Below are 12050 nucleotides of genomic sequence, written 5' to 3' on the forward strand. Positions count from 1 at the left end.
GTCCCTGGTACTGGAGGTCAGCCAGGGTTCAGAGCAGCCACTGGGCAGGGTTCAAGCCCACTAGAACTGTACCTGCCCTCCCCCCACCTGCATGTAAGAACCCCACTCCAGGAACCTAGGCAACTTGTTTATTGAAAGGTTCCCTAGAGGGAATCCACTGTGTGCCAGGGTTAGAAGCACCAACTGTGGTCTGCCCTGCTCAGCACTCCCTTGATCCATTAGAGAAGAAATAGTCTTGGGTCTGCCTCTGAGTGCCAGACTCAGAGTGGGCGGAGTGGCAGGGGGGACAACAGCTGCACACCTGAGGCCAAGTGTTACATCTGTGACCACTATCAGTCAGCAGTGGCCAGGCCACTCACTGCCTGTGGGAGTGGGTAAGGATGCAGTGTCCCATCCCCCACCCCCTGAATGAATTAGAATCTGCATTTAAACAGGATCCCCCAGGCCACAAGCCCAGGGTCCCAGCATCTTTGAAGGACTCTGGTGAGGGACAATGGAGATCATGACCCTTGCTGGACATAAGCCCCCTGTTTGTGTTTGGCACAATGTTGAGACTTCAGAGATGGGGCCACAAAGGCTGAAGGTTTTGGAGTCAGGAGGCCCGGGTTCTATCAAGGTCAGTGTGGTTGGGAGTAATCACAGTTAACTGAAGGGCCCCTTCTGGCTGCTGGTTTTTCTGGGTCTGGAACATTTGGAGACTTTATGGAAACTGGAAATTTCTCATCTGGTGAAGGGCTCCAGCTTGGCCCCACACTTCCTTCCCCTGACTTTGATCAGCAGGTGTCCTGGGTGACAGGTTGCACACTTGAACACAGACCCCTTCTGCTTGTCTTGGTGGTCAAGGATAAGGGGGACCAGGATCACTAGGATCTCAGTGACCCCAGTTCTGGGCTTCGAATGACTCTCCTGTAGAGAAAACTGGTTTGTTGGCAATACCCACACTAGATTCAGTCCTGGAGATTCATAAATTTCCTCTGCAGAGTTCATTTCTTTGCAATTTGATCTGTTGTCTGATCTCCCCATTTGCTCCCAAGAATCTGCCCACAGGGAGACAGAGGCCCACAGTTCTCTGGCCGGGAATGAAATATTCAGTGTGATGGCTCCTGTTGGTGACATTTCCTTCCTGGTCCTCAGCCCTCTTATAAAGAGGAGCTGGAGAGCTGGGGGTGGTCCCACACAGGCTGCACGGCTGGGCTGAGCGGACAAAGCAGCAAGGTACCATGTGCAGGGTTTGAACCGCGTCCTCGGCAGATAGGGTCAGCAGGGGGAGTAATTTCTTACAGAGACCAAGTAAGTGAGGCAACTGAGGGGCAAATTCACCTCAAAGTAATGGCTCAAAAAAACCTAGAAACAAGTGTCTGTAGAAAGGCTAATGTTTCCAAGGGGAGCCCACCTTGAGGAGTCAGGAGAGGCTGGTCCTGATGGTTGGTGGCATCACCCTTGGGTTCCTTCTGCTGCAGGTGGTGCTGGGCTGTTGATGGCCACCCTGGGGAGGATGCAGACCTGCGTTCTGCTGTGGGGCCTGGCCCTTGGCCTCCTGCTGGGGGCTCTCGCAGGTGAGGGGCCGCTCTAGGACTAGGTACAGCCAACTGGACCTCCAATGGCTTTTCTGTCTCCCTCTGCATTGGCCCTGTCCCTCAGCATGGGATGTGCATGGAAATCTGTGAGGGTGGGCCTTGGTGCTGACTCTCCTTTTCTTTGCAGGTGCCAAGCCTGTGCCGGAGGAGGCAGGTGCACCGATAGTTTTTCTTTCACTGAGATAAGTAATGGGGGGGTAGAGGCTGCTGGGCCAGGGGTTCTTAACCCTGCAGACATAGAGTAGCAGATGCCCTGGCTCCTGTGGAAGTATGAGAATGTGCGCCTTGGGGCCATCTGGGAGCTGTGCCCACAGAGGGGGTAAGGGTTGCTCTTGCCCTCTGCCACCTGGGAACACTTGCAGGAGGGTGCTGGGAGACCTCGTAGTCCCCACCTTCCTGCCTGGGCTCAGACCCTGGGGCCCTCCCAGGAGTCTCAACTCAGTAAGTATCATTGGGTGGTCTTTCCTTGGCTCCATGACTGACTGGGGGCTGCATTCTCCTCAGCAGCCCCGTAAGCCCCACATTCCCACCACACAGCTTTCTTTCTTCTGGGCATCTCCCCAGGCAAGGGCAAGGGTCCCCTCCTGCTACTACCTCCTCTCCTCTGCCTGTTCGCTGCATGAAGTGTCCCTAAGGGCTAGGGACAGCAGACTCCACTCCTTGCCCCAGGCCTGCGGAAGGTTTCTCCCTGAAGAAGTAATGGAGGCAGTCCCTCAGGTGAAGTCCTTTGTCTTTCAGACCCCTACGCAGAGCCTCCAGCCATGCCTTACTGGCCTTTTTCCACTTCTGACTTCTGGAACTATGTGCAGTACTTCCAGACTCAAGGTGCCTACCCCCAGCTCGAGGACCTGGCCCGCACCTTCTTTGCACACTTCCCCCTGGGAAGCACTCTGGGCTTCCACGTCCCCTACCAGGAGGACTGAGGAGCATCCGACCTGCTTCCTTTGCAGCTGCCCTGGCTAAGGCTGGCCTGGGGAGAGTCAGAGCCACACTGGTTGGACAATGGGTTGGGTGCCTGCCCAATAAACTTGCAACCGAAGATGCACAGCAGACCTTGTAGGTTTCTTTCATGAAGCTGCAAGGTGCAGACCACTTTGCTCTCTCACCCTAAATATTAGCTGGACTTTATTCTGACAACTACTGAGCATGCCTTTCATAAATGGTATGCATAGTACTTCTATCCATAGGAGGATCAACAGTTTCTCTCACTCTTAGGTATTATTTTTGCCATCTAGTTCTCATGGTGGGGAGATATTGTAGGCAAGGAAACTAAGACAAAGACACTAGGAACAGCTTGACTTGTTAAGGTCTCACACTCAGAGGAGGTGGATTGGACCCCAGGTTGCCCCTCCTAAGCCACTAAGCTGGGCATCAGTCACACTGTGCCAGGCATCTGGGTTTCATGCATGGCATACACCTAAGAGCAGTAGGAAGTTAAGGAGAGTCAGAACCCACAGTTGTTCTTGAGGAGAAGACTTCAAGCTCAGAGGCCACTAGAGAAAGGGGGCTCTCACCCTAAGTAGTCCCATTGGGCATGGGAGGATGTACAGTGTGATGACGTGTGGGGACAGCTTCTGCATGGGTGGTGAGCCCCCCACATACACAAGGTGTGCAAGCCAAGAACACTGGTTAGCACCCCCCCCCCCATTGTAGAACTTGAAAGAGGGCTCTCTTGGCTCCCAGCCAGTTTCTGATTCCCTGGTCTCACACTTATATGGGGGTTTCAGGGTGACAGGCAATGACTTGGTATTTGTGCCTCCCCTGTGTCTGGTAATTGCTTATTTTCCTCCACCCAGCACTGACCACTCAGGCTGAGCTGGCCCCTGCTCAGGCCACAAGCTCCCTTACATTTTATCTTGGTTCCTGTTCCCCTGGAGCTCCCTCTCCCTGGACACTCAATCCCCTTTTAACAGCCCAATCCCTAAGCCCTCCTACTTCTCAAAGTTGTTAAGGAATAAAACCTTCAAAGATTTTGTTAAAGAAAGGAATGGAATGTTCAGGACCACTGGGACCAATGCAGGGACTGAAGGCCTTGCAGTGCCAAGAAGACATTGGGCTCAGCCACACAGTACAACGAATAGGCTGCGGGTGCGGGGGGGGGGGGGGGACAGGGGATTGGGTATGGCTAAAGGGGAGCACAGGGCGCTTGGTAAACCAACCATACAGGATTCTTGCAGAAGGCAGGCCAGGTGACATCACCTGAGGATGGTGGAAGGTGGTTTGCTATCGCTGGGGTCGTAGATGTCTTCCTATGCTGATTTAGTAGGGATCTGCTAGTCTGGTTTTATAGGAGAGTGTACATAGAGGCCTAGGGGAAGGCCCAGGAGCCTAACTAGAGGGTTCAGTCTAGTCTTGGTACCTCAAGCTCTGTCTCTCGCAATTTTCCTCCCAGGTACTCCTCTCTTTACTTTCCACAATATAGCATCATAAAATTTACCACCCTAGGCACTTTTTGGTGCACAACCCAATGATATTAAGGACATTCCCATCACTACCACCCACCCATCTCCCGGATGCTTTTCATAATAATTGAAACTATCCACTGAACACTAGCTGGCCCTACCCAGGCGGGCCACCACCATTGCATGGTAAAGGTTAGGGAGTGGAATCCGTTTTCGGTCCTTTTGGATTTGTACCCGTGGCTTCCGCACGGTTTGCTGCCCGCAGGGCTCAACGTTCCACCTTCTCTCCATCACTTGCTACTTTTTGAGGTCTTAATAGCACAGTAGCCAGCCTCAGGGTTTTGCTTTGCTTTCTTGGTGGTCAGTGGTGTCCTGCATCTCGTCCCCTTCCTCCGCTGACCACTGGTGTTCCAGGGCTGCCCTGGCCCTGTTCCCGCACCCTGCTGCCTTCTCCCTCCCGGGGGACACACGCCAGTGGCCAGCTTCAACCCCGAACAGCAGCGGCGCCCGCTACGCGCCCTGGGGCCCGCCGCAGGGCTGAAGGTTCCGCGGACCTCCAGGAACACCACCGAGACGCGGTCCTCCGGCGCCTAGACCTGTCCGGTTGGAGAGTGCGCCGGAAGTGCACGGGCAGGACCGGAAGTGAGCGCAACGCCGAGGGCCCAAGATGAAGCCCGCTGTTGACGAGATGTTCCCCGAGGGCGCAGGGCCCTACGTGGACCTAGACGAGGTGAAGCGGGCGGCGGGCGCGCCGTGCAGGCCCGGGGAGGCGAGGGCCGGCGCGGGGCCTGGGGCTGGTGCTGGCCGAGCTCTGAGCCGGAGGCAGCGCTGCGCGGGGCGCGCCGCTGGCTCCTGGTCCTCGGGGACTGTCAGCTCGGCCCCGGGGTGTCCGAGCCTCGCGCTCTCCGCGGCTTAGGTGGTGGAGGTGCTCACGTGCAGCCCGGCTCCGTAGGGAGGCCACGCGTGGCCGGGAGAGGCTGGCGGCCTGCCGACGCGGAGACATGGGAGCGGGCGGGCCGCACCGACGTCCCTCCGAGGCTTCGGGTCGCTCAGCCCCGGCCCAGAGGGGAGTTCCTCCAGCGGCCGTGCTGAAGGGTGCGGGTGTTGGCCGGTGGACCTGGATGAAGACAGCCACGGGAGCAGAGCCCTGGAAGGGCCCATTAGGCCACACGAGGAGGAAGGAGTGCGGTGTGTTTTAGCATGGAGGCCTTCAGGGTTCCGGGGGCCCCGGGGGAGAGCGCTGTGGGGGTGGGCCTTTGATCCCACTCTCGGCGACTTGCTCTAAGTGCCAGTTCCTCAGTCGGTAGTATGGGGGCCACCGCAGCGAGGAGACACACTGACTTCTCATGTAGTTTGTACTCTCCAGGGTTTGGAGCTTGGGTTTACTGACAGCCAGTAGAAAATAATGGAAACGGGGAGAAAGGAGACTTGAAGAGGACCTGGGTGGGGTAGTGAACGTAGGGAAGAACTCAGCTGGATTTCAATGTAAGAATGTGCATGGCTTTCTGTGGTGAGGATTTGGGGAGGGCAGCTGGGAATGTCCAGAGGACGGGAAAGGGATTACGGAAATTATTCAGCCACTTGAGAACCAGAGAGGGGTTGAGCAAGCAACCTTGAGGATGTGAGGCCAGGGCAAGAGTAAGGGTTGTGGCCAGCTATCCAGGGTGCTGCCATTAGAGATCTCTGTTCCTTCCACCTCTGAGTGACTATGCAGGCACAAAGCTTGAGGGCTTTGGAATCCACAGTTTGGATGTGGTCTAGTTTTACCACCACTGGTAAAGATACAGCAGCAGATGGTCCCTGAAGGTAGCACCCCACACCTTCCAGACCTCAGGTCCAGGACAGGTCACCTTCCCAGGGGAAATGTTTTTGTTCTCAGAAGAAAGTGGGAAGGGTCTGGAGTAAGTATCAGTCTCCTGGCTGAACTTTTGCAGTTTCTATGACACCATCAAGGAGGAGGTTAGCTTCTCCTTCAAAAGAATGGCATGCAGGGCAGTGGCAGGTCTCTTTTGAAAGGCATGGACTCAAGGAAAACAAGACCTTGAAATACCTTGAAAATAGTTTGCTTAAATTCCTCCTTCAGACACACACTTCCTTTGTCTGGAACTGAAATTCTGGCTCCCAACTTCAGCACTCCACCTGTCACTCAGGGTCCAGTCCTGAGCGTAGGGTAGGGTGATGTGGTAATGACTACCACCTGCTCTTAGAAAGCATGCGCCATCATAGCCTTACCTTTCATTCCCTAGGCTGGAGGAAGCACCGGGCTCCTGATGGATTTGGCAGCCAATGAAAAGGCAGTTCATGCAGACTTCTTTAATGGTAAGCATGATGGGGTTGGGTGCCAGGTTTAATCTGAGTTTCCCTGCACGTTAATCCAGTGGGGCAGCTTCATGAAATGTGTAATTTGGATGATGGAATGGTGGTGCCCAGAACCTGGTGCCATTCTCAGTATAGTGCTTATGAATATATAGTGCTCTCCCCTATTCTTTGAGAAAGGTTTTTACTCCAGCCCAGGCTGACCTAGAATATCATGTGCCACCAAGGCTGTCATCAAACTCGCTTTAGTTTTTCTACCTCTGTCTCCTCAGAGATTATAAGCATGAGCCACTATACCCCAGCTAGCCAGCCCTAGTTCTCAGGAGAAAAAAAATAGTATAAAATTCCTCTCCTGCTCACTTCCCAATAATCAGGTTTCCATATTGGTGTTAGGCTTAGCACATGCAACCAGACACTTGGGATCGTGGCAGGGTCTGGCCCCCGTCCCAGACCTGGGCCCTGTCTAGCTTCCTATTGCCTCTGCTCCCTCCTCAGTTTTTTTTTTTTTTTTTTCCCTTTCCCAGCCTTTGCTCATATACCCATTTGTATTCTTATGGCCTTGGCTGCCTTTGTGTCAGCAGCTTAAGTTTTAGCCCATCTCCATCTTCAAAGTCAGGACCCTCCTCTTCCATTTCATACTTAAACGTTTTCTTTCCAGTGACCAAAATCATGGATGACATTTAGCCGAATACACAGGGAAAACTGACTGTAGAATCTTCAGGCATGAGACAGGGCATACTTGTTCTTACTCTTCTGATGTTTGGAAGGCCTCGTTCCTACAGTTTTTCCAAATTGTTATTGTTAACAACATATTTTGTATGGATACATCATGTGTTGGTAGCCTCTTGTCCCTTGTCCCTGCCCCCATTCCGCTGGGGACCTTCCTCAGTGGGGTTGCAGGTATTCCCCATAGGGTTGTGGTTTGTGTTGTGGGAGCAGCAGTCATTTGGTTTTGGGGGGAGGGACTACCTGTGGGCATGATGTCTCAACTCGTGGCTCTTACAGTCTTTCTTCCCTCCCTTCTGCAAAATTCCTTGAGTTGTGGTGGGTGACTTTTAAGTCTACTTTACTGATGAGCTCTTAGGAGCCTCTGGATCTCTGCTTTGGCATGTTTTGAGTGTCCTCAGCATCTGTATCCTTCACCCTGGCACTGAGGTCCAGCATGGAAGAAGCACTCTTGCTTGTCTTCCCCAATTCCTCTGTGGTTTCAGCTGTGGCTTGGCTGAAGAGCAAGGGGTAGTTTATCTTTTCTGGTCTCACTACCAGAGAACAGAACAGATTCTCCAACAGAAGGTAAAGTCAGCGTTGTTTAAATGGGATAAGCATTATTAATTTAGGGAGAATTTGATATGTGTACCCATCTTTTAGCCAAAGACTAGTGAGACCTTGACACTGGAGAGCATAATCTTTGTCTTCATAGGATTCTGCCCTGGTTCCAAGTTCCAGATATGGGTTCCTTTACACTGAATGGATCTCTTAGCCAATCAGAAAGCTATTGGTTACCCACGAAGGCTGTATGCTGCTATTGCACTGACATGTACATCCAGTCAGGGAGTTTGCTTCTGAGTAGCTTAGACCTCAGGTTGCTCAGACTGTTGTTGGCCACTTTCTTCCAGTAGCTCATGTAGCACTTTCCACCACTAGACAGGCTAACTGTCTGGGGACTGGCTTTCTTGTGGCTTCCAGCCAGGTCTTCATACTCTGTTGGCAGCATATGGCAACTTTAGCAATAGGATCTTACCTACATGTTAGTTTTTAATCCTACTTAGAGTTCAAACATCCTGTAGCAACACAGGTTAAATTTCTTCCTCAGGAAAATAGTGATATTTTTCTCCAAACTGCCTCCTAAAAGGAACTTCTGTTATTAGTGGCATCTGTGGTGTGGTCTTACCATGTTGGTTTCTAACTTACTAAGGACTCCCTTGAAGTCATGAGCCAATGTGGATTTGTCACCAGTTGTTGCCTAAGCCTTTTGCCAGATAGGGTGAAGTGTTTTCTGGAGACCTTGCTGCTCCCCTAAGACCCTGTCCTGGCTGCTACCACCCTGGTGTCAGAACCGGAGGAAGTGACATTGGAGCCTTTGAAGCTTTCTTTAAAGTCTGTCTGGGGAGGCAGTTGATGTAGGGATATAGACCTCTCTCCAAAGCTACGTGGTGAGAACTTAGCTTACCAAGGACACTTTGAGAAACTCCTTGCTGTCATCTCCAGTGCTGACACCATTGACTCAGGTCCTGTTTGTCCTCTGCCAGCCCACTGGACTCAGGAGACCAATTGTGTACAGTGTTCCCTGCATATGATTCCGAGTCAGTCCTTTCACTCTTATGAGAAAGATCCCTAAGAGGGACCTGGCCTGAACTGTCAGGGGAATACACTATCATTTTTCACCCTGTTAGCCACACCAGAAAGGGAAACCATGTGCAGAACCCTTGTCCCCACTCCTATCTCCCACTGCCAGAGTTCAGGAGAGCACATGCTGTCCCACAGGCTGAGACAAGCCCCAGTGCTCAAGAAGCTGTTCACTATGAGTCCTTTGTTGGTTTTGATTTTTCAGCTCTTCAGACAGGTTGGCACTGGGGCTATTATCTGGTGGGTACGGGTTCCAGCTATGAACAGGACTCACCATCTTCCTTCATGTACTTCACAAACTAGTGGAGGAACTAGAAGTGGGCAGGCAGGGTCAGGATGAAAGTGCTGACAGTCTGGGGGGATTGTGCTTGGAGTGTGTGACAGGGAAGCTTCTCTGTAGATGACAGATCTGGGTGTGAAGAAGTTCCAGGAGAGGGAAATGGGACAGGAAGTGCCCAGAGAAACAGCAGCACATGTAGAGGTCAAGAGGCAGCAAGGACGTGAAGCAGTCTCACTGCATGGCCAGCCATGTACTGGGAGCACCAAGGAGAGATGTACTTCTCTGTGTTCTCAATCCATTGCAGATGGGCTTGGCTCTTTTTCTATCTTAAAAGTGGTGCTTCTCAGGAGGCAGAAGTAGGAGGATTACTGTGAGTTCAAGGCCACCCTGAGACTCCATAGTGAATTCCAGGTCAGCCTGGACTAGAGTGAAACCCTACCTCAAAAAACCAAAAACAAAATAAAAATAAAAATAGAAGGCAAAAAAAAAAAAAAAAATGTGGTGCTTGCCATACTTGAAAGGTAAACATGGAAGCAGCTATGCTCACCACTATACCACCAACACTGTATCGCCCTTAAAAAAAAAAAGAAAAGATGGACAGCATTTCTGAGGATGCACTCAAGACTGTCGTTTGATCTCCACATGTATGTACATACTCATTACACACACATATATACACACGTATATGAAGCAACATACACAAACTTTTTTTTTAAAGAAAGAGTACAAGGCTGGAGAGATGGTTCAGTGATTAAGATGCAAGCCTGCAAAGCCTGAGGTTTGATTCCCCAGTACCCATATAAAGCCAGATGCACAAAGTGGCACATGTGTCTGGAGTTTATTTGCAGTGGTTGGAGGCCCTGGCATGCCCATTTTCTCCCCCTCTCTCCTTCTCTTTCTGCTTGCAAATGAAGCAGTAAATAAAAAGGAAGGGTATATATATATATATAAATATATATAAAATAGATATAAATGCACAACATAGGTAATAAGAGACACACTGGGAGAATTATGTATAGTGAAGATTTTATTATTATTAAAGTGGTAAAATGAAAACAAAAGCAAACAGAAGGATGAATGGCCATGGCTGTGGTCATAAACACAACTTGTATGTTTGCTGCACCCTCATAGGAATGGGGCTTAGCCCATGTGTTTCAAGCCTAGCCTATCCAGGACCCCTAAGGGAGTCATTCTGAGTGGCTCAGTCTTGCTACTTGCTCTCCTGGCACTGAGTGGCACTGGCAGGTGCCGTACTCATACCCCAGCATAGTTGCAGGGTACTCATCCATATGCCCACAGCACCCCAAAGTGCCTGTTACATGAATGCCTTCTGAATTAAAGCAAGATGGGGAATACACTTATATTATTTAATTAATTTTATATATTTATTAGAGAGAGGAGAATGGGTGTTCAGGGCCTCTAGCCACTACAAACAAACTCCAGATGCATGCACCACCATGTACATCTGGCTTACATGGGTTCTTGAGAACCAAGCCTGGGTCCTTAGGCTTTGCAGGCAAATGCCTTAACTGCTATGCTATCTCTCCAGCCCCAGAATACACTATAAACAACACTGTCCCCTTGAGCTCCACCTATGTGCTCTGGCTTGGTAAAGCTGTGGGTCTGTCATGAAAATGCCTTTACCTTGTTACAATCTGTCATGCTACCTTGTCAACTACCATCTGATTCATTTTGAAATGGCTTCCTTACTTGCTGTCTTGTGACTATTAATGTATGATTTTATTTTGTAGATTTTGAAGATCTCTTTGATGATGATGATGTCCAGTGAGATTGTCCAATTGCTCCATGCCACACATTTGTGATGTGTCATGCCAAACAGCTCAAGACAAGGTCAAATGTTTATGGAAACCTTGTGGGAAAGACTCATAACTATGACCTCTTCAACTGAGGGAGGAGGATTGTCTGAATCACCTGGTTGTGCCCTTCATCCCTGAGGGGGTCCATCCCTGGTCCTTGTTTCAATTAAAAGCAGCAGCCCCATCATATACAGAGTAATTTTAATTCTTGCCTTTTTGATTGAATGTTGTAATCCGGAAAGTCTTTGTATATGTGAGTGCAGTATATATGTGTGCATGTTTGTGTGCATACTATGAGAATGACATACTACAGTTGTTTTTGGTGGCTGATTGGTTGGTACTGTCTGGGTTAGCAGTGGGCACTGCAGGTCTTGTGCAGTTGCCTGCTGTAATAATCTGGAGACCTGACCAAGGGCTCTGGCCTCTCCCCTATAAACAGACTTGCCATGTTAGTAACTCTGTCATTGCTGGGTAAGAATACTCAGCCAGAAGTAGCTTAAGATAGGACGGTTTATTTTCAGCTTAGAGTTCTGATGGAAATCCTGTCTTGGTAGGGATGCATATAAAAGCAGAAAGCTGGCATCACATCATTAAATCAGTAAAGAGTAGAGAGTGATGAGTGCTAGATGCTCAACTAACTCTCTCCTTTTTATGCAGTCCAGAAACCTGGCCTGTGGGATGTTGCCACTTATAGTTAGGGTGAATCCTAATGTACAAAATCCCTAACAGGTATGCCAAGTGTTTTGTTTTCATGGTGATTCTAAATCCTTTGAAGTTGACAACCAGATATTAACCATCACACTTACCCCACTTACCCTTAGAGGCAGCTGTGTGTTTTCCTCCAGTCTCCTAACAGAGCAGCTACTGTTGCTGACCCAAGGCCTAAAGAATCAGGACAGTGGGTAATGACCTTAGAGAGGTGGCTTCTCCATAAGACATACATGTGCTGGCTTGTCTCAAAGGAGAGTACATCTGTGGAAACATGTTTTGTTTTCTAAAGTTTCTTGTTAGCCAGAATCAGCAATTGGTAATGGGTGTGGAAATTAGGATTATCATTTTATATACCTCACTGCTACTGCTGCTGTTTAGAGCAAGAACTTCTTGTACCTTGCCCTCTTCATTGGTAAACAAGGATACTGGTCCCAAAGGTGGTGTAGATAGCTTCACGTTGCTGGGATGAACATCCAAACCAGATACGGTTTATGAGAGGAAAGGATTTACTTCAAGCATACAGATCCAGGAGACGTTCCATCAGTGGCAGAAGAAGTTGCTTCTGAACATTAAGCAGAGAGACAACCAAACAGCCAGCAAA

The 12050-nt window shown here is 50.1% G+C and overlaps 2 protein-coding genes across 2 annotated transcripts; both read left to right on the forward strand.

Moving 5' to 3' along the window:
* The first annotated feature begins 1495 nt into the window (after positions 1-1495).
* On the forward strand, positions 1496-2500 carry Otos (otospiralin). The gene is made up of 3 exons (XM_004667829.1): positions 1496-1556; positions 1705-1731; positions 2316-2500. Exons 1-3 carry the CDS (start codon positions 1496-1498, stop codon positions 2498-2500), a joined length of 273 nt encoding a protein of 90 aa, XP_004667886.1.
* A 2082-nt stretch (positions 2501-4582) lies between these two features.
* Cops9 (COP9 signalosome subunit 9) lies at positions 4583-10927 on the forward strand. Its single transcript, XM_004667830.2, has 3 exons — positions 4583-4709; positions 6226-6298; positions 10673-10927. Exons 1-3 carry the CDS (start codon positions 4647-4649, stop codon positions 10708-10710), a joined length of 174 nt encoding a protein of 57 aa, XP_004667887.1. The 5' UTR covers positions 4583-4646; the 3' UTR covers positions 10711-10927.
* The last annotated feature ends 1123 nt before the right edge of the window (positions 10928-12050 follow it).

The sequence above is a fragment of the Jaculus jaculus genome, chromosome 4 (genome assembly GCF_020740685.1).
Source record: "Jaculus jaculus isolate mJacJac1 chromosome 4, mJacJac1.mat.Y.cur, whole genome shotgun sequence".
In the NCBI taxonomy this organism is placed as follows: Eukaryota; Metazoa; Chordata; class Mammalia; order Rodentia; family Dipodidae; genus Jaculus; species Jaculus jaculus.